Here is a 20,614-nt window from a genome sequence, read left to right on the forward strand (position 1 = left end):
CACAACACTGCACATTGAGGAGCTAAGTGTGTCAGGGAGGAATTAAAGAATAAATTTCCCCTTCCAATTAAAAGACGTATTTGTGCAACGTGAGCGGAGGAAGGGAACATTATCAATGAGGGGAAGAAAACACACTGTTACAACTCAGGAGGCACAATTACTGAGGCTGGTGGTATGCAATTAAATAGTGCTATTTAGACAGCGTTACTCCCTGCTAATAAACGCAGAACATATAGGAGACAAAACAGGCACTGATGTACCTCAGAATCTCAACAGCTGGGGGGAACAGATGACTGAAATGTAAACACAAACAGCAGCAAAATGACAACATCAAAAGGGAGCCGGGATGCAACGAGCCTATACATTTACATACAGAGCAAATTCGGAGGCTCAGTATCTTGTTACCTGGAGGTGGAATCTGCGCTTGTGCAAAATAACAAAAGCAACACTCTTGAAAAAAGAAGATCACAGGTTTTATTGAGGAAGATGTAGTTTTGCAGGGTATGATCCAAATGAAATGTATGTAGGGCAAGCAACACACTACTCCCACACTGTATTAAAGCATGTTTGAGTCATCGGCCTGCTCTCTGCAGCCCCTCAAATCACACTCTGCGCAGGGTGAGTGGAGCTCACTGGCATTGTTAAAAATGTACAACATGAAGCTCTAAGCTAGCAACAAGCAACAGAAGTAATGCAAGTGGAAGCCAATTGGCTGATGAGTCCTTTTTACTACATACGACCCTATTGACATTTCAAAACAGTTTAAAGATTACAATGAACTCCTACCCCTCCCGCGTCTCTCCCCTCCTCCCCTCTTATTCTCTACATTTTACCAATTATGCCTGTTCCTTGTACTGCTGGTGCAAAATGAGCACATCTTCCTGGGACACCCTGGTCCAGCCGTCGCTGTGGACATGGTACAGGTTAACCTGCCCTCCACTGTAGGCGTCACGGTAAGTGGCCTGGTAGATGGCACGACGGCCGAGCTCGCAGGCCTCCTCCACGGTCAGATCGTGCCGCAGGCCGCTGTCCATCACACCATAGGCGTACATGGAGCCCGAGCCTACCGCAAACAAGTCGCCGCACACTCGGTTCCCCTCTGAGTCGACATAGTACAAGCCTAAGGAGAAAGAACAAAAACAGAGGTCAAGAGTGTAGGAAGACAAAGACGGGCAGGAAAAAACAGCATTAAGAGAATTACATTTCTCCTGATTCAGGTGTTGAGCTTTGTCAGGAGAGCTGAAATGGTGTGCATCTAACACCGCCAATCTCCCACAAACAAACACACAATCTTGTAAATGCACATACACCACGTCCTCCAGAGAGAGAATATGAACAGCTGCAACCTCTCCAAGTGAAGTAAGGCTGGCAGATATGAACAGCTGCATCCTCTTCAAGTAAAACGAAGCCGGCCATGGAACCTGCTGACGAGGCGAGGGCCACATCGTTGTCTGCCCAAGGGCCCTGCTCTGGATCTTATTGATCCCTGCAAACAGGCCAAAAATTAACTATCGACCCACAACCTGAGCTGCCCAGGTAACTGCATCTCGTACCTCACAGGGGAGCACAAAAAAACAACAGTGTGCTCACGTTCTGTGGACAGCAGACAAGTACAGCACATTCATAGCCTTCCACACATACATGCACGCTGCTGCAGACATTCTTCATTTCTACACACTCCAACATCACATGGAGGTGTGAGCTCGCCTCTCACCAAACTGACCAAACGTGTAATCCCATGTGCACCGCAGACCCCACAATGCTCTGATGGACCTGTGAGGGACAGTTTCCTCCACGCCACGCTTCGCGGACACATGCGAGACATTTTGTTCTGCGCCATGACACACCGTGATCCCGGAGTGACGTGGAACGGGTGACTTGCAGCAGCCTGTGAGCTCGCCCACAGCCACCCTGCAGATGGTAAAGAGAGAGCCCGCGAAAAGGCATGTTTTTCATCGCGCTTTCACAAAGCAAAGCCTGTGAAAATGATGCTCGCACAGAAAAACGCAGGAACACATGCATATAAAACTGTTTAATATCCACCACGATCGCTCATCTGCCACATTAAAAAACACTTCAAAATGCCCTCAGATTGCACATCCTCGCTTGCAGAGCTTCTCAGCTGAACTAGTGACAGTCTATTAGGGATAGAGAGCCACTTGCTTCTCTGGAAAAAAAGCTTACCATTGCTTTCAACTGGTAAATTGCAGCTTCCTCAGTCTGCTGTTAGCTTGCCATGATAATCATCCAGTGCCTGCCTATGCACAGGGGTAATTTGCCATTCCAAGACCTGCCTGTTCCTCTTGAAAACTGTGAGGGACTCGTTAAAAACATAATAGTCAGGGAGAGAGAGTTGTAAAGGCAGCCTCTTGTGTTGAGTAGCACAGTTGACGGAGGTGGATGAGGACTCTTTAGGAGGTCCAAGTATAGCAGCACAGCGGCACCCAAAAACACTTTCCACATCCATTCCTTTTCAAACACACCTGGGGTCTTTGTAGAGCCCGATGCGACAGCGTTTGACGGAGCTCAAACACTGACGCACAGAACCGTGGCTCGGGCTGTGGCGAGTGCTCAGAAAACGGAAAAAGAAAAATGGGGGGAAATTCACGAGGCCCACATTAAAGTGGAAGTGGGGGCATATTGTGTGGATGGCGGAGCAGTGCAGCAGCAGTGAAGGCCGGGAGAGGCTCCTTCCACTCCATCAATCAACTGACAGGTGCTTTAGGAGCCTTTTTTTTCTGTAAACAGCAGCCTGTGCAGCTGGCTGGACTGGCAGCTTTTGGACGTAGGTGAGGAGCACAGTGTGATGCATGGGTGGCTAGCATCAAATGGGTCAGTGTCTGTCATCTGTCCTTCCCACTAGAAATGACAACTGGCTCACGAGTAAAGAGAGCAGCAGTTATACAGAGGAGAGAGAAAAAAAAACTATTACATCACCCTCTTGGGAGTGGCTGTAAAACTGAGTGCCACATGGGTCTTCTCTGATGAGGCTTCATAAAACACACTACTCCACTTTTTTGTCATGAGGCTGCATCCCTTTTCATCACATGTCACCTTACTACAAACTTTTCATGTTTTTGTACGGAGCACTAGAGGATGCCACAAAGGCTGCAGTCACTCATCTCTGTCAAAAGCAAAGCTGCTACCCAGCTATCAAGCATTAACTGTACACTGATTACAAGTGTCATAACATTTAATGTTATTACATAGAGCCATATTTGTCAAGCTCCTCAACATCGCTTTTATTCGATTTATTTTGCATGCAGCTTAAGACACTTCATCAGGGGAATAAGTGCTCTTGACATGATTGTAGCTGGCTAATGAGCTTCCCGCCTAATCGCGATTGATTTAATTTACATGACATTTACCTCTCCATTCAATCATTGGCATTGTGGGAGCCGTGGCAAAGCTCCCACACCTATTGAACTTATACAGGGATCATTATTTCCCCAATTGATTGCCCGGGATTTAGCACGTGTCATTTATGTTTGTTGGCATACTGGCGGGCCGTCATTGTTCACACAGACCCCTCTGCTTTCCAGACAGAGCTGGCATCGATCTCAGCGGGTGTACGGGCATTATGCATGCGACCCAGTTGTCCAAGGCTGAGACCCGACGTCCATCATCCCGCCGTGCTCTCGCTGGCCCGCAGTCCCAGCCTCATCGATTTCCCATTACTGTGTCATTGTGGCGGCCTCTTTAAGCACACCTTCTGTGATGTACGGCCTCACGCTGTGTGGCATCCAAAAGCTTTAATCACAAACAGGGGCAGAGCAAAAGAGGAGTGGCAGTACCATCTAGTGGACAACTCCAGGAACTACATAAATGTGTGGGGGATTTTTTTTGGAAACAACTGGACGTGAACGGACACTTCTGACAACAAAAATAAAGATCATTATGGAAGAATTTCTTTAAAGTAATTCATAATTAGCTGTAGATAATCTGTTGTTTCATATCAAGAATAACTGCTAACCCTGCTGAACAACTGTTCACTCACATTCAACCTCCGTCAGTAAATAATGAATGCAAATCAAAAATTCACACTGGATTAAACAACCTTGGCAGATGTGGCATGATTAGAACACTGGCAAACAAATACAATACGTGATCAGGGAATTAACATGCTAAAACCTCCACATACTAGAGCTTCAATCTATTGAATTAGTTGCAATTAGTCCGACAATCATTTAATTGATTTTGGTACATTTTTAAAGAAAGAAAAGATCAAAATTCTCAGATTTTAGTTTCTTAAAATGGAATATTACTCGTTGTGGACAAAACAAGACATCTGAGAACGACATATGAGGCATTGAGAAACACATATTGGTGTTTTTTGACATTTTCTGGCAGAAAACTAACTGCCAAGACCTGTCAACAATAGAAGTAATAATTTGTAGCAGGCCTCCTTGATACATACACATCGAGTATAAATCACATGCCAGGAGTGGACGATTAATGTGTATTGACTGAATTGTCAACTAAACTTACAGCGTTGCAATTGACCTGTTTGGCATGGCTCCAGTAAGCAGATAAAATTGGGAAATGAAGTTTAAATGATGCTAAAAATGTTGTCATCAAGACATATCTGACTACTGAAAATTCCAAAATGGTTAGTTATAATCCATTTTCTGTAGCAAATCAATCTACACCTAAACAAAATAAGATATATTGCACATTATACTTTCATATGAAAACTAGATGAGGAGAAACTGCCCTCCACATCCGAGTCCCTGGTTCAAATCCCAGCTGGACCTTTACAGCAGGTCATTAGCTGAGCTCATTCCTCACATTTCCCATTTTTTCTATTACAAATATCCATTAAAGCCAGAATGCTTTTCTTTGCTCTTCTGAGCTCAGATCCATACCACTTTTGAATACAGGGGATGCAAATACCTGTTCCCATCACTGATTAAGCTGCAGATTGTTTTGGTCTTTAACTAAATAATGATGTGGCCTACAGAAATAAAAAGACCAGCCAGGAGAAGCTATACTCAAGATTTTCCAAAGTTCAATTATTGTAGATAGATTGCTTTTTCTGTCTGACTAACAGTCAAAGACCTGAAGGCATTTAGTTTAAATCAGCAGAAAATCCTCATTTTACTTTACACAATAACCGATTACCAAAGTAGCTGATAATTTTCTCAGTTGTTGTGCTTTACTGTCTTAAATTACAAATCCAGTCGAGGTACCTTAAAACTAGGGATAGACCGCTTATTGGCCTGGTTGATTATAGTTGCAATCGTATTGGTATTTTTATTGACTAATGATTGATAAATTAAATGCACTAACTGAGGTCTGACACCTCTCTCTGTCTGTATTACTCTGTGGTGTCAGAAATGCAAAAACTGAACAAAAAACCCAAGCTGTTGCCACAAACCAGTCAATTAGCTTCTCTCACAGTGGATAAGCCTTTGCTAGCAGCTAGCAGCTGAGTTATAAGGCAGCCACAGTCTGGAAAACAATAATTAATAACACTTTAAGATATGAACCTTAGTGGGCAATAAGAGTGACAGACCAGTGAAATATTAAGAAAACAGAGAAGAGCAGACAGCTGATCGATCTCAGTCGATCCCACATAAATAAAGGAGAGTGTTCTAATTGAATCACTCCTATTTCTATTTTACAGATTCAGTTATAGTCATCCTTTTCATGAAGAAGCCTAATTATGAATGCCAGGTTCTCTGCTATCACATGCTGTTAAAATACTACATATAATGTGCATCGGTTCCAATTATTGGTCATCTGCTTTTCTCGATTATCAATAAAATGCATCATTCCTGGAAAACTCGTATCGGTCGATCTGTACTTAGAACAAAGCAGAAACAAAAAAATACAGTAAACATCAAAAAATGCTGAAATGCATCAATATTTAAAAAGTCGCTTGTATACAGTCTTGACATGACGCATTATGAACTCTTTTTTAGGACTAAAAATGTAATTCTTTATCAGTACATAAAAAAACATTATATACTGGCATACAGCTGTTGTATTTACCTGGGCCTCTCTTGTCCCAGCCACATACCATGGTTCCCATGCTGAGTCCCATGCCCTTGTACTGGTACACCATGTTAGCCAGCAGTTTTGAGGCTGCTGCCACTGAGATGCGCTCCTTGTTGCGCAGCTCATAGATGCGGCACTGGCGGGCCAGCAGGCGCTCCCAGAAGCTGCAGTCTGCGGCTCCTCCAGCCATGGTACCCAGCAAGTAGGGGTTGATCTCAATCACCTTCTTCACTGTCTGTGAGGCAATGTAGGAGCCCGCCGTGGCCCGAGAGTCCACCGCAACAATGACTCCATGCTGGAACTGAGAGAGGCAACATGTTAGAGATGAACAGAACAGAGGGAGAGTAACACAGTCCAACAGAGCAGACACTGACAGATCAAGCTGTTCACATCTTCGAGTATTCCCCCAGAATACATTTTAATACATCACAGCCCTATGTGTAAAATACATCCGTATCTGCTGTGACAGGCATATGGTTAAGTGTAACCCACACGGATCCCAGCAGCACCACTGATGTATGGGTCCTTTTCATTTCCATTAGGTTCACAGCACAAAATGGGGACACTGCAGATAAGTGGCTCCCTTTTCGCCATTATTTTGTACAGAACAGTCACTTGCTATAAATGTAAATCCGTACAGTTAAAGGATCTATTAGCCAGCTCTTACAGCAGTTCTGCCAAAACAAGGCAAAAATGTGCTTCCGTAGATGTCAGAGAGGCGTGATATATAGCTCAACTCTACCAGGAAGCTGCTGGATAAGAGGAAAGACTTCTGCTCTCTCCACCAAAATCCTCTATCACTGAAGTGACAGTCACAAAAGCAGCATAGTACTACAGTGAAGACAACAGATTTGGCCAGTCAGACAAAGATGTCTGCTGGGAAGGTTTTCATTTAGGGATTAAGGGATAAAGATGACGTTATTTTTATCTTTTATTTTTATCAACAAATCCCCTGAAGAGACCAAAAAGAGCCACAGGAATGTAGTTCAAAATCTGCACTGCTCGCTCTGCTGCATTTGACAAACAGAGAGGGAAAAAACAGCTACAATGGATGCTTTTGTTGTAATGACAAGACATGTCATCCAAACACAACAACATAGCTTTTTTGTGAGTTTTTAAAGCATTTTCACTCAGTGGTGCAGAGGCAGAGTCTGTATCTTGTTAGTTGCATCACTTCATTTTGGCTTCTGCTGTCTTTAATGAGACTTGCAGATAATTAAAAAAAGTATCCCTGGGGGAAAGTAAACCCACCTGAAAACACATTTATCAGCATTTGAGCTTTGCTGAAACCGTTATAGCACAAATAAGCAGCCACTCTCTGAACTTTTGAGAAATCCCAGTTCTCCACATTCATTAGTGCTTTCAGATCTCCTACTTTGTACTTTACTTTTACTAGATCAAAGGGAGCACCTTACAATTTTGTTCGTTTCTATTTTGGTGCATTTTAGCTTTTTGAGAGATCCACTTGTGGTGTGTTACAGTCATGACTCATCAGTTTTTAAAAGGTTCCTACCAATTATATTTAATACGTAAAATCCTCTTCCAACAGAATTTCATGCCTGGTTTTGGCAATAACATTCAAAGAATCATCGGATTACACAGTCATCATTTGCTGTAAAAACTGGTGATTTTCCTTAGCTGCTGACTAAAACCACCTTGGAGGTACGCCTAAAACCTTTTGGGGAACACCAAAAAAGAATCCTCTCTGCAACAAAATCCAGAAATTGACATTAAATACATGTGAAACACGCATTTCCCCCCTCCTCTCTGGCAAGCACTACAGAGCCATGTGCGGAACACTGAGACCACCACACACAAGAACAGCTTCTTCCCCACTGCCATCACCCTAATAAACAGCTGAGCCATTCCTCCACACTTGTACAACAGACAGTATTACAATGATTATGTACATTACTTTTTGCACTATGAGCAGCATTCTCGACTTTTTGCACTCTATCATCATGTAGCAATTATCATTTTGCACTCCCGTGTTTATATATTCCTTTGTAGCTTGTATATATCTGTATATTATGTATGTATAGATTTATTTTTATTACTACTGATTTTTCCCTGTTCTTCTTTCTATAGTTTCTTTTTTTATTATTATTCTCTTTCAATATTCCTAAGGTGACACCAACAGTCAAAACCAAATTCTTTATATGGTGTGGAGGTACTGGGTCATTAAAGCTGATTCTGAAATAAACTGCAATTGTAAATTGTATGGAGTGCTCTGCCTTCTACTAGGTCTGCATGACAGTGCAAAAACTAGCAATGTGATAATTGTATGCGATGCATGCCATGATGTGAAAAAATACAAAAATTTTCACCAGATGATTGAAATATAGAAAGAACAAATCATGAATATCTAAATAAAAGCCATTTGGAACATTTCTCACATGGTGGAACACTGGCAAAGGCATCTAAAATATATATGTTTCTACTTCCAATTCCATTTAGATATGACATTGCACTCATTTTACAAAGATCTGCAGTGCTGATGTAAAACAAATGAGTTGCTTTGCCAACAATTGCAAGACACTGGCAGAGTGAGTACATGTTTTGAGTCAACATGATCCTTTCTACAGTAGTAATATTTCAACTGACACGACATTGTTTGGCAACTAAATTTCTTTTTATTATTTCTCTCTCATTTTGTTGCACACATGTGGACCCGCATGTCAACAAACTCTGTACCTTTACAATAGATTTAAAAAGTAAATTACTTTCTATCAGGCAGACTTTCTTTATATGTTCGTCATGAAATCCGACTACTGCTTGAGTTATCTTTTCATATCAAGCAGCGACAAGGTCGTACAGGGTTTCTGCAGAAATCAGCCCGGCAAATTTTATACTTTTGCATGCCATTTTAATGCTAGACTGTAAAAATTTTAATGCCATGACCGTGAACTCAACAAATTACACAGGTTTGGTTTTTTTGTGAAAGATGATTTTTATATGAAAACTGTCCCTACATTTCACTATTTCTGAATCCGGAAACCATCCCTGACCACCCACGGGCTGTAGTCACTCTCTGAATTCCATGTTTTCTTGCCATTTTTGCTGGAATATGCATTTCCCCATTTCACCACTATCCTCCACTTGGTCCAGCCTGCTGGCCACTTTCCAAAATTGCAGTTGTTGGCAATTGTACCCGACCGGCCAGAACAATTATCACAATGTTTCGGCATGTTTACGCAGATGCACATATCTGACGAATCGCAGTCTATAATTACACATTATCATATTATTATCAAATATTTTTCTTGAAAACTGCAGAAAGAATTTTTAATGACACTGAGAATCAAATTTAATGATTTTTAATGCCACTTAAGGCCTTAATTTTCACAAAATCAATTTAATGACTATTAATGCTTTTTAATGCCCTGCAGAAACCCCTGTTGTAGCATGATGTGTTTGAGTCAGTTTGCCTCACTTCATCCCACTTCCTGCCATGTGACGAGTCAACAATATTGTGTGCAGCCCTATTTCCTACTACAGATGTCTTATCATCACTGAGCACATCCATAATAAATCATCTGGTTCACAACTACACTTCAAAACACAAACATTTTTCACACTTGTGAGATACTTGTTCCCAATCTCATAACCGATAAGCAAGGCAAGACAAATGATAATGTAATTATAGATTTAGGTGCACAATACATAACAGACTTACGGGCACCTCTTTTTACTTGTAAAATACACAAAGAAAGCACTGGTTGTGCTGGCATATTGGGAAAACTCATACTGATATAGGCGCGTATAAAACACAAGCTTATGTTCTTGTGCTGGGAACTGAGTGAACAGCTTAAACATGAACAGTTTGTGACTTCTCTAAATATATACTGCAGAATCCATTACTACACTTGGTGCCAATAGAAAAGATCTGACTATGTTTACAGAGCAGTTTATGGAGATAGAAATGTCAAAAACGGATTATCACAGATGACTATCTGCCATGAGAAAGCGCTTTGTAGCCACGCTAGCATGCTAACATTAGCAATACGATATTCTATGAACCCTGAAACATGTTTTATAAATCATTTAGAGTTCACAAGACACATATTTTACCAGCTGTACAATTAAAATGAGTCTCGTGATACCAGCTATCTATAATAGGCCATTAATTAACTTACTTTAAACGCTAAAGTGGTGGTTCCGTGCAGAAACTCTATTTTCCTCTCGACGCCGTCCTCGTCTGGCGCACAAAGCGGGTTTCTAACGGAAAAACTGAGGCCGTCTCCCGGCGCAGACTCGAATCCCAGACCGCTGTGTTCAGGTCCACCAGCAAAACCAAAGGGCTGACATTTATCAAATGAAAAATCCGCACAATCACTGTTCAACACACTAGCAAGAGCCATCTTTGAAAGTGTCTGATGAGCAAGCACCTTCCGCCGTGTAACAGCAGGACGGTTTATTAGGTCATAGAGGCAAAATCACACAGCGCCCCATGTGGCTGCGGAGGACCTCAACAAAATGTGACCCAAACAAACTCCAAGTCAAAAAAATAAATAAATAAATAATAATAATAATAATAATAATAATAACTTTTCCAATTGTGAACAGTGCAATATACACCACAAGAGTTGTCATTAATTTCGTTATTCATTGTGTGTGTGTGTGTGTCATGACAATTAAAGTATTCTATTCTATTCTATTCTATTCTATTCTATTCTATTCTATTCTATTCTATTCTATTACTCTTCATTAGGGTCAAGTATGTATGAATATACATACACATTACATCCAGGACTACTCCCAGCAGACCACACAACAAAAAAATAGAGTCATATTTAACTCTTATGCAGCATCAATAACCTAAAACCTGGGCATATGAATATTTTGTACATTTAAAACTCTATTTTACATTTTAAAAATTCCATACCTCGAAATGTCTGTGCAATATCTGTATTTTATACTCATGGAAGGATCTGGTAGATAACAGTGTTTATTCTGCTGTACACTTTTTTTTAATCCATAAAAAACAACAAAAATCTGGCAGCAAGCATGCAACAAAAAGTAGATGAACAAATGAGGGAGTAAATAATGTTCAAAAAATGTTAAAAAAAAAACTGTAAAATTCTAAAATGAGGACAGTTTAGCTGATTTAAATATAGTAAAGCAGTGCAATTTTATGACAACACATTGTAAAAGTGTCAATAATGACACTTTTTCTGTGATTTTACGTGATATTATCTGTAATTTAACAAAACTGATGGATTAAAATCGTATTTAATATTTTTATGAATTAATTTTCCATTAAATAAGAGCAGATATCTATAAAATAATATTTTTCTGATTTTGGCTAAATCTTTACAGTAATATATTTTTGAATTGGACATTAAGTACATTTTTGGCCTGTTTTTTTTTTTTTTTTTTACAATCAACATGTAAATTAATACTTCTTTGTGATTTTATATGTTATTATTATTATCATTATTATATGATTATCTGTGGTTCAATGAAGCAGGAAAAGTATAAAACATAACGGTAAATTGTTAAACAAAATTATATTTAAACACTGTTTTTAGTTCATTTTTTACAGCAAAGAACAACACTGTGCCTTTTACCTAGATTTTCAACATGTAGAAGAATTTGTAGAATATTATGAGTGCTTTGATTATTTCTTGTTTATTTTCTTTTTTCATCGTTGTTCCCTGTATCTTGTGCACTTTCTCCTTTGCTGCTGTAACACGGAAAAGTTCCCAGCCATGGGATCCGTAAATAATAACAACTGATTGTGTGTGATTTTTAGGATTCTGATTGTCTGGATATTATTGAAAGTTGTCATTCAGTTGAAGGAAGTTTTCTAATTCAGGTCTTCCTATTGTATGTAGGGTGTGTTGATTGTTTGCTAAGCTACAGCCATTCAGTATTTATAAACAGGCTCATCTTTGAATCAAACCATTTTCCGGATAGAGATCAAGCACCAAATCATAGTGAATGAGTGTATTTTTGCAAGTTACACAGTGTGTGTGGGAGTCTTCTTGAAACTTTTGGAAATGCTCATCCCTCTCCTACACACCTACTAGATGTGTGAAGAGTTCCTTTGTCTAAATTTTACCCTGATCCCATCATTTCCTCCCCCCCCACACACACACATAAATGCTTTGCTTAATTTAGCAGCATTCAGTTCATTCCCTCTTTATCTTTCCTCTTCTATCTTTACTCCTCTTTTCCATGTCTCTGTAATATTCCTCTTTCAAGTCCTCCCTCTTTCTTTGGCTCCATCCCTGGGCTGTGATGTGGAAAAGGTCCACGTTGTTTCCTGAGTATGCATCCCTGTGAGTGGCTCTGAACACTGCTTCTCTTGCCAAGGAGATAGCTTCATCTTTACTCAGGCTCCACTTCAGGCCTCCATCCAGAACTCCGTAAGCATAAGGAGAACCTGAGCCCACAGAGAAGATATCTCCCTGCAGTCGGGCTCCATCGCTGCACACATATATAAGCTTTGGGCCACTCTTAGGAGATGTAGAATCTGTTATTCTGGTAACATCAGCTGAGGAGCTTTCATCAGACATAAAGTATGAGTCCTCTAAATCCTTTGCACAGTCGCCTGCTTCCTTATCCCAGCCACACAGAGTAAGGGCCACACACACTTCAGTACCTTTAAAGGGATGCAGCATGAAGGACAGGAGCTTGGCTGTGCCACGTATCGAAAGGCGACGTCTGTGCCGCAGCTGGTAGAGTCTGATCTCTCTAGTCAGGATTCGTTCCCACAGCATGCAGTCTGCACCGCTACCAGAGGAAGTGACAACTAAATGGGAGTGAATGGGGGTAATCTTATGAACAGCGGGACAGGCAACAAGCCCTCCAGCGCTGGCACGTGTATCCGCAGCTGCTATTACCCCGCCTTGGAAGATGAAACCCAGGGTGGTTGTCCCATGAGACAAAGGGAAGGGCCTGCGAACAGTCGTGGAGTGGTTAGGAAGGCAGAAAGAGGCAGAGTTTGCTGAAGGTGGCGTGAAAAAGTCAAGTGGAATCGCACTATTTTTTTCTGATGTCCTCAGTCCTCTCCACCTGAGGTTGAAATAGTCCATCATATAAAGAGATGTGTCCGTATCCTCCAAAGATGAAAAAGGAAACCACTTGTGATGCCTGTCTTTGAAGCGACAAATATCCTCCAAAGCCATAACAGTGTAGATGCAGATGTGATTAGATTCCCCAATCCCAAAATCAGAACCTCTTTTCGGTTGAAAGCCAGATAAAAAGTATTCCTCAAATACAGATTAAACCGGAGTCCATCCAGTGAAAGCTGATCAAACACAGTCATAAACCCCTCAAATCCTGGTTTGCACTGGGGAACGCTGCCACCAACTTTTACTATCTCACCTGACTCGTACTCTGAGGTTTTACCCTTTTATAGCTCTTGCAGATATGACAGCTTGCACAAATAAGCACATGCACACACAGGCCTATTTCCAAAAGCATTTGTGCTTGTAGTGAGATTTTAGCCTACATGCTGTGAATTTGATATCAACAGAAGCCACATTCTGCAAACTTCACATGCTGAGTGACATCTTGGGAGTTGTTAGAAAGTTAAACCCTTCACATCATTTTCAGTTTGTTGCTCAGGGATTAAGACATCAACAGCAGGATTTTAATATCTAACATGCCTGCTTTCCATACTGTAGCAGCATCTAAAACGAGAGAGATGCAAATATAATCATATATCATATATATGTGTGTGTGTGTGTGTGTGTTATATTTATTCATTTTCAGCAGATAAATACATCAGCCAAGTACCTTCACAACATAAAAGGAATTTGGTTTCAGTTGTTGGTGTGACCCTAGGAATAAGAAAAGAGAATAATAAAAATAAAGAAACTATAGAAAGAAGAACAGGGAAAAAATAGTAGTAATAAAACTAAATATAGCACAATATATACAGATATTTAGAAGCTAGAAAGGAATATAAAAACACAGTAGTGCAAAATGATCATTGCTACATGATACAGTGCAAAAAGCAGAGACTGCTGCTCTTAGTGCAAAAAGTACTGTACATATCCAATGAAATACTGTCTATTGTACAGGTGTGGAGGAATGACTCAGCTGAAAACATTTACATATCGAGACAAAACTTTGAAATCATGAACACATCAACTGTCAACGATTTACAAGTATCGCGGTAATTTACGAGATGTACAACTGACATACTGCTGTGGCCATTTTGGCTCTATAACACCTTACTAAGTAGTGATCGTTGCACGTCGATGCGGAGCCAAGATGGCGTCAGTTTCCTCGAAAGACATAGCAACGAGACGGGTTTCCAGTCAATTCATTCAGTCGGCAAAAATCATGGCGTCGGCCAGTACGGGGAGCAGGGTGTCCTGCGGGAGAGATCTGAATTGTGTGCCGGAGATAGCGGACACGTTAGCTGCGGTCGCCAAACTTGGGTGAGGAGACGATGTATCCTGCACGTTATTTTTTTAAAAGATCAAATGTGCTTTAGGGAAGGACTCAGCGTTGCTAGCACAATGACAGTGCGTGATGGTTGCTAAGCTAGCCGGTGAATTATAAGCACGTGCACATCACAACGATGCTCGACACCAGTGAAGTGATCGTTAAAGTCACTCAGGATGTTCCAGTTAGTGAGCTGTCTGGAGGATAATTTAGAAAACGAGGTTGTGTTTTGCCTCAAGTTGTAAATATTAACGTTCACGTGTTTTTTTTTCTCCTCTGAGGTCCAGGTTTGACTTCCTGTGTATGCCCCTGTTCCACCCGAGGTTTCGCAGGGAGTTTGAGTTGGAGCCCGCTAAAACCCGAGCCGGTGCCCAGACCCGGTCAGACCTGCTGCTCTGTGGAAGAGGTCAGTGCTTCTACCATCTTATCTCTTCTGTGTCAGGTGGCAGTAGCCAGTAGTTTAATATATGCTTCCTCCAGAAACTGTACCCCTGGAAATAGGCCCTCGCCAGATGTGCTCACATCTTGTACTTCAGCATAAGCACCAATGCCACAGTGTAGTAATGCTGTGTTACATAAATAAATCTGTGCTCAACAATTCAAATGTTTGCCAGTAATTAGTGTTAATAAGGTTAAATGGGATCACAATTACACATCAAATGAAATGTTGTACCTCCACATCAGAAAATGTAAAGAAGTAATGAAGTTACTGTTGGTTTATTTAAAGCATTATAATATACTTGAAAATGATTAAAAAATAGCAAAATAGAATTTTAATACAAAATATCACATTATGTTTTAGAGTACTGGGAGAGTCTGGACAAAAACAGACAAGATGTCTGACACCAAATTTGAAATTAAAAAATTCCCTCATGTGAACGAACAATCTGTTGTGTAATTACAGACGTGCAAAAATCAAAATCCTATTTTAAAAGACAACAGTTATATGACTTAATTCAAATGTCATAAGTCTTTTATCACACTTTGTTAGCAAATTATGGGACCACTATAATACATGGCAAGAGATGCTAATGAGTTGATTCTTTTTCCTAATTATCCATTATGCTCTGTTTAGACTGGAATACTCTTATTGTTGGGAAGCTTTCTCCATGGATCGACGCAGATTCAGAAATCGAGACAGAACGCAGAAACTCAGAGGCTGTAAGTTCTTCACTTTGGGAAATGTCTTTGACATTTTTGAAGGTTCTTTAATTTTGTGGCATGAGTAAACATATCTTGTCCCGTCTGTATGGTTATGTCTCATTCTTTTTCCTGTTTCTCTTCAGGCTTTAGCGCAGGAGCTAAACTTCTCAGCCTACTTGGGTCTACCTGTGTTCATGCTCCCCCTGAAAGGCCCCCATAATGCCAATCTTGCCCGACTGCTGCTCAACCACATCCACACTGGACACCACACTTCAAATGTAAGACACGCAGCACTGGGGAAACTCAGCATGCAAGCTTATGGATCGCTTTTAGATTGCAAAGAAAGTGAGGCGAATGCCTGAAGTTGTCACTTAACGCTGTTCTCCTCCGTGTTGATTAGTTCTGGATACGTGTCCCTCTGATGGCGTCTGAGGACATGCGGGAAGACCTGATTGAGAACGAAACGGCCACTTGTATTGATGACACAAGCGTTGATGAGAAGACTTGGAGCTGGTTAGTTTCTTGCCAGTCCACTTCCTGAGCAGCTGACTGCTGTCTGCAGGCTGAAACTGTTGCCATCGATTTCCTTTATAACCATGACTCATCTTGTTTACTTACCTCTTCTTTTCTAGGTGGCACTCCTTTAGAACTCTGTGTGATTACAACAAGAGGATCTGTCTCGGTGAGAGAGCACACTGTGAAGCAGCAACCGGAGGCAAAGTCAGTGCACTGAGAGATAATTATAGTTCTGTCAGCTGCTGAAATTGTACTTTATTTTGTGTTCCTGAAGCTATTGAAGTTGGAGCAGACATGCCCTCGGACGCTGTGATTGATAAATGGCTCGGGGAACCGATCAAAGCAGCCATACTTCCCACCAGCATCTTCCTAACTAATAAGAAGGGCTTCCCTGTTTTGTCAAAAGCCCACCAGAGAATAATCTTCCGTCTTTTCAAGGTATTAAATAATAATTGCAAGTTTTTTAGTTCAACTGATATTAATCATCAGCAAAACAGTTCTTTTAATACAAACAATCGCTCCTTTCAGCTGGAGGCTCAGTTCATCTTCACAGGCACCAGTCGGCACACCGAAAAGGACTTCCGATCCTACTTGCAGTACCTGGAATACCTCAGCCAGAACCGACCTGCTCCCAATGCCTACGAGCTCTTTGCCAAGGGCTACGAAGATTACCTGCAGTCCCCTCTACAGGTGATTAAGTGCTCAGTTGTGCTCACATTTTTTAACCTTTTGATGATGAATACTTGAGGGTGTTTTTTCCCGTTCTTTTTTCAAATAGCCCCTCATGGACAACTTGGAATCTCAGACATATGAAGTATTTGAGAAGGATCCTATTAAATATTCACAGTACCAACAGGTATGACCATCAAACACGGCTGCACCCTATTAAACACTTTTAGTAAACTGAGAACAGTGAAACATCTGCTGCCCAGGCAGAGAGGACTTTGTCTATCCAGTAGTCACACAAGTACAGTGGTTGCATTAACTGTGTTTCCACTGCAAGAACTTTCCCCATGGATTAGGAACCTTTAGAAGAAGGCAGTGAATTTCCACAGCAGGGAGCAGGGTCTAAATTAAGTTTTGGGAAAATTATATTTATTCTGCCAAAAAAAGTTCAGAAACTTCAGGGTAGGAATTGCAGTACTGAACTTTTCTGATTGAGTAATCACAAAATTTTCTTTCAGCTAGGCCAACTCAGTAAGCTCACGGTTGATCCAATATAGATTGTAACTTACTTTAAGTGTGGCATTTTGAATACACTTTGCTACTACTCCTTATGTCTTACCAAGCATTGATACAGTCACCCCATTTTCAATGCAGGAAATCAAAATCAACACAACTTCAATCTCTTTCATGTCTACTGTTGTTACAGTATCACTTGTCCTTGTCTTTTTCATATGTTAGAGAACTAACTTCCTTTAATCTTTGCAGATCTGGAGACCGCAGTGAAAAAGGCAATTAGCTAGAGATCTGAAGCAATCTTTCAGTTAATTTATAAAAGTTCTTAGGACTAAAGGTTCCACGTACTTTAGGTGGAAATGCATATATAGTCCTAATTGTTAACCAGGAGTCAAAATTCCCACTGTCGGGACATGGTCATTCAAGTCACTGAAGACTTAAGATCATATTATACCTACTTAGATCTTCAAGTTGCAGGATAGACTAAATTTGTACAGACTGTGTACTTTTTAATAGAACATCCACTGGTTTGACAGCAAACTCGAGGCAACAAACATACGTGGTAATATAGCTATTTACTTCTTATCTTTTCTTGCAGTGAGCTTTAGAATAAGTATACAGACAGCACGGATTTTTCACTTGTGTTGCTCTTCCACAACACTGATGTCTATTTTTGTATGGATTCAGTTTTAAAGGTGTAAATGGTCTGTAAGAGTGTGATGCAAAATATATCGACACAAGTTTTGTTTTTGTGTACAGGCTGTATATAAATGTCTGCTAGACAGAGTTCCAGAGGAGCAGAAAGACACTAACGTTCAGTAAGTATCTGTACCTAAATTGTTGTGTAGAGCATCACAAATAAGGGTTGGAATTGGATATTGCATCATACCTTAATACAGCATTTTGCAACCATCAATTTCTTGCCTTTATGCTCTTGCACATGTTAACAGGATCACATACTTTTGAAGTAGCAGCATTGTCTAAAATGTTTCGTCTTTGCCGCAGAGTGTTGATGGTGTTGGGAGCCGGTAGGGGTCCGCTGGTCAATGCATCTCTGCGTGCTGCCAGACAAGCAGACAGGAAGCTGAGGGTTTATGCTGTAGAGAAAAATCCCAATGCTGTAATCACGTGAGTAGAATCCTTTCATTTCAATGTGCATACCTATTATGGAGAAGTGCAGGCATCAAATTTTAATATATGTCATTAGAAATTTCGCCATCTGAATGTGTCTGGATGAGTCATCTCTCAGGGTTTTTTAATGAAAGCTGAGGTGGAGCTACTTGATGTGTCCTTGATGTGAACAAATAATTCCATTTCATTTCACCGCTCCCTACGGGGCACTGATGGAACCCATGAATAAAAAAATTAAACAGCCCTTTCAAAGAGACGTTTGCCTGTGGTCGGATTTGCATTTAACCACCGACGCTCACAAAATGTAGTAAAATTGGGTGTGCAAGACCTTCCCAAAGTTACATGGCTGCACTTTTGTAACCAATTCCAGAGTATATAAACATTACATTTAATTGTACATCATTTCGTGGAGTGGAATGAAATGAAGCCTGAAACTTTGAGTGCTTATGTTGCCGATGCATGTTGTTCAGACTCGAGAACTGGCGCTTCGAGGAGTGGGGTGATCAGGTGACGGTGGTGTCCTGTGACATGCGTGAATGGGCAGCACCAGAGAAAGCAGACATCATTGTCAGCGAGCTCCTTGGATCGTTTGGTGACAATGAACTCTCCCCAGAGTGCTTAGACGGAGCGCAGCACTTTCTCAAAGGTACTTCAAGTTTTAAAAAAAGAATTAAGTACACATATAGACACTGTAGCTGCAAAGTCACTGAAGACAAAGTTCAGTGTTTGTATGGTATTAGCTACACCGAGCAATGTGAAAAGCATTTGTTATCCTCCATTACCTTCCATGCTTCCCTGCATCTCAAATCACTTCTTCTTTCCTCTTTTCCTCCTTTTTTCATCTCATTTCACCCTCAGATGATGGAGTGAGCATCCCTTGCTCCTACACGTCCTTCCTGGCTCCTCTGTCGTCCTCCAAGCTCTACAACGAAGTACGAGGGTGCCGGGAACGTGACAAGGACCCAGAGTGCCATTTTGAGACTCCTTACGTAGTGCGCCTCCATAACTTCCACCAGTTGGCTGAACCCAAACCATGCTTCACCTTCACACACCCCACAAAAGGTAGAAAACACACAACATTAACACGGTTCACCAGTAAACCTGTATGCAATACGCTTCAACATGACGCTACCTTTTCCATCTTCTTTTAGACATGAACAATAATCGGTATCAGTGCCTCAGATTCTCAGTGGGTTGTAACTCAGTGCTCCATGGCTTCGCTGGCTACTTTGAGACCACACTGTACAAAGATGTCACACTCAGTAAGTCAGACAAATAAGCAGGAAGTTGTGTTGTGCAAAGATTACGGTGTAAATGTTCATATTTAAACGCTGTGTGTGTTTGCTGCAGGTATAAAACCAGACACACATTCACCTGGAATGTTCTCCTGGTTCCCCATCCTCTTCCCCCTCAAGGTAAGATGCACAGTCAGTACTCAGAAAAATGTCTCAGTTTTTAAATCTGCAGATTAATGATTATTCCCTCTTTTCGATAGCAACCCATCTCCATAACCCGGGATGATGACGTCACGGTGCGATTCTGGCGCTGCAACAACGGGAAGAAGGTTTGGTATGAATGGGCAGTTACTGAGCCCTCCTGCTCCGCCATCCACAACCCCGCCGGTCGCTCCTACACCATCGGCCTGTGAAGACACATCAACACACTCGCCAACAGAAATTCACTCACACGTTTCTGTACAACTCTGAATTAAAGTGGGGGTGCTCTGACACTTTTTATATACACACTTACAACCTGGACTTATTGTTTGAGCCTGTACACTCACTGTGGTTTGGAGGTAGGCAGTTTTAAAGCAGCAAGTGAAAACCTGATTGGATACACCAAATTTTTTTACACTTGTGTTTCTGATAAGTCTGTTTCAGCAGACATGGACTATCACATATACACAAAGTGTACTGTTGCTGTGAGATTGGCTCTTTCAGATTAGGTCAAACAACTTCCCACTGGTTCGTCATGCTTTATTTTTTAAATGTCTTTTGTCCCTACTGTTTTGAACAGGTGTTGCAGACATACACACTCAATCCAACTGGACTTTTGCCTTATCAAATACACATTCCATACTCAAACTTTCATAGTGGTGAAACACCTTTTTCCTAAACACAAGTGGAAGGTTCCACTCTTCAGGTCACATACCAGGTCGTTTGGAAGGTGTCTCTTCATACCCTTTATTTTGTTTCTGTATGTTTGAACCATGTCAATAAAAACAACACTGTAATATTCTCCA

At 41.0% G+C, this 20,614-nt stretch overlaps 3 protein-coding genes across 4 annotated transcripts; 1 reads left to right on the top strand and 2 right to left on the bottom strand.

Moving 5' to 3' along the window:
• Positions 1–451: 451 nt before the first annotated feature.
• Positions 452–10,391, bottom strand: psmb5 (proteasome 20S subunit beta 5). Its single transcript, XM_023294331.3, has 3 exons — positions 10,137–10,391; positions 5,995–6,301; positions 452–1,120 (listed from the first exon to the last, which is right to left on the bottom strand). The coding sequence occupies exons 1-3, from the start codon at positions 10,359–10,361 to the stop codon at positions 837–839; spliced, it is 816 nt and encodes a 271-aa protein (XP_023150099.1). The 5' UTR covers positions 10,362–10,391; the 3' UTR covers positions 452–836.
• A 744-nt stretch (positions 10,392–11,135) lies between these two features.
• Positions 11,136–13,309, bottom strand: psmb11a (proteasome 20S subunit beta 11a). Its single transcript, XM_023294399.3, has one exon. It carries the CDS (start codon positions 13,131–13,133, stop codon positions 12,135–12,137), a length of 999 nt encoding a protein of 332 aa, XP_023150167.2. The 5' UTR covers positions 13,134–13,309; the 3' UTR covers positions 11,136–12,134.
• Positions 13,310–14,215: 906 nt separating this feature from the next.
• Positions 14,216–20,614, top strand: prmt5 (protein arginine methyltransferase 5). 2 transcript variants are annotated; one of them, XM_023294263.3, is made up of 16 exons: positions 14,216–14,396; positions 14,685–14,809; positions 15,479–15,564; positions 15,690–15,824; positions 15,947–16,059; positions 16,179–16,228; positions 16,337–16,500; positions 16,591–16,752; positions 16,841–16,918; positions 18,001–18,059; positions 18,247–18,369; positions 18,843–19,018; positions 19,231–19,434; positions 19,524–19,634; positions 19,723–19,787; positions 19,868–20,614. In XM_023294263.3, the coding sequence occupies exons 1-16, from the start codon at positions 14,227–14,229 to the stop codon at positions 20,018–20,020; spliced, it is 1,974 nt and encodes a 657-aa protein (XP_023150031.2). In that variant the 5' UTR covers positions 14,216–14,226; the 3' UTR covers positions 20,021–20,614. The 2 variants fall into 2 exon arrangements, with proteins under 2 accessions (XP_023150031.2, XP_023150039.2); XM_023294271.3 differs by having other exon boundaries at positions 14,691–14,809.

The sequence above is a fragment of the Amphiprion ocellaris genome, chromosome 10, assembly GCF_022539595.1.
Source record: "Amphiprion ocellaris isolate individual 3 ecotype Okinawa chromosome 10, ASM2253959v1, whole genome shotgun sequence".
Classification (NCBI taxonomy): domain Eukaryota; kingdom Metazoa; phylum Chordata; class Actinopteri; family Pomacentridae; genus Amphiprion; species Amphiprion ocellaris.

Bases quoted from the DNA above. Each gene is read 5' to 3' on its own strand.
- psmb5 (XM_023294331.3), bottom strand. From the start codon at position 10,361: ATGGCTCTTGCTAGTGTGTTGAACAGTGATTGTGCGGATTTTTCATTT. The intron at 6,302-10,136 runs GTAAGTTAATTA...TGCCTCTCTCAG, and splicing joins CCACCACTTTAGCGTTTAAA to TTCCAGCATGGAGTCATTGT. The intron at 1,121-5,994 runs GTAAATACAACA...CTTTCTCCTTAG, and splicing joins CTGGGACAAGAGAGGCCCAG to GCTTGTACTATGTCGACTCA.
- psmb11a (XM_023294399.3), bottom strand. From the start codon at position 13,133: ATGGCTTTGGAGGATATTTGTCGCTTCAAAGACAGGCATCACAAGTGG.
- prmt5 (XM_023294263.3), top strand. From the start codon at position 14,227: ATGGCGTCAGTTTCCTCGAAAGACATAGCAACGAGACGGGTTTCCAGT. The intron at 15,565-15,689 runs GTAAGTTCTTCA...GTTTCTCTTCAG, and splicing joins AACGCAGAAACTCAGAGGCT to GCTTTAGCGCAGGAGCTAAA. The intron at 16,919-18,000 runs GTATGACCATCA...TTTTGTGTACAG, and splicing joins AATATTCACAGTACCAACAG to GCTGTATATAAATGTCTGCT.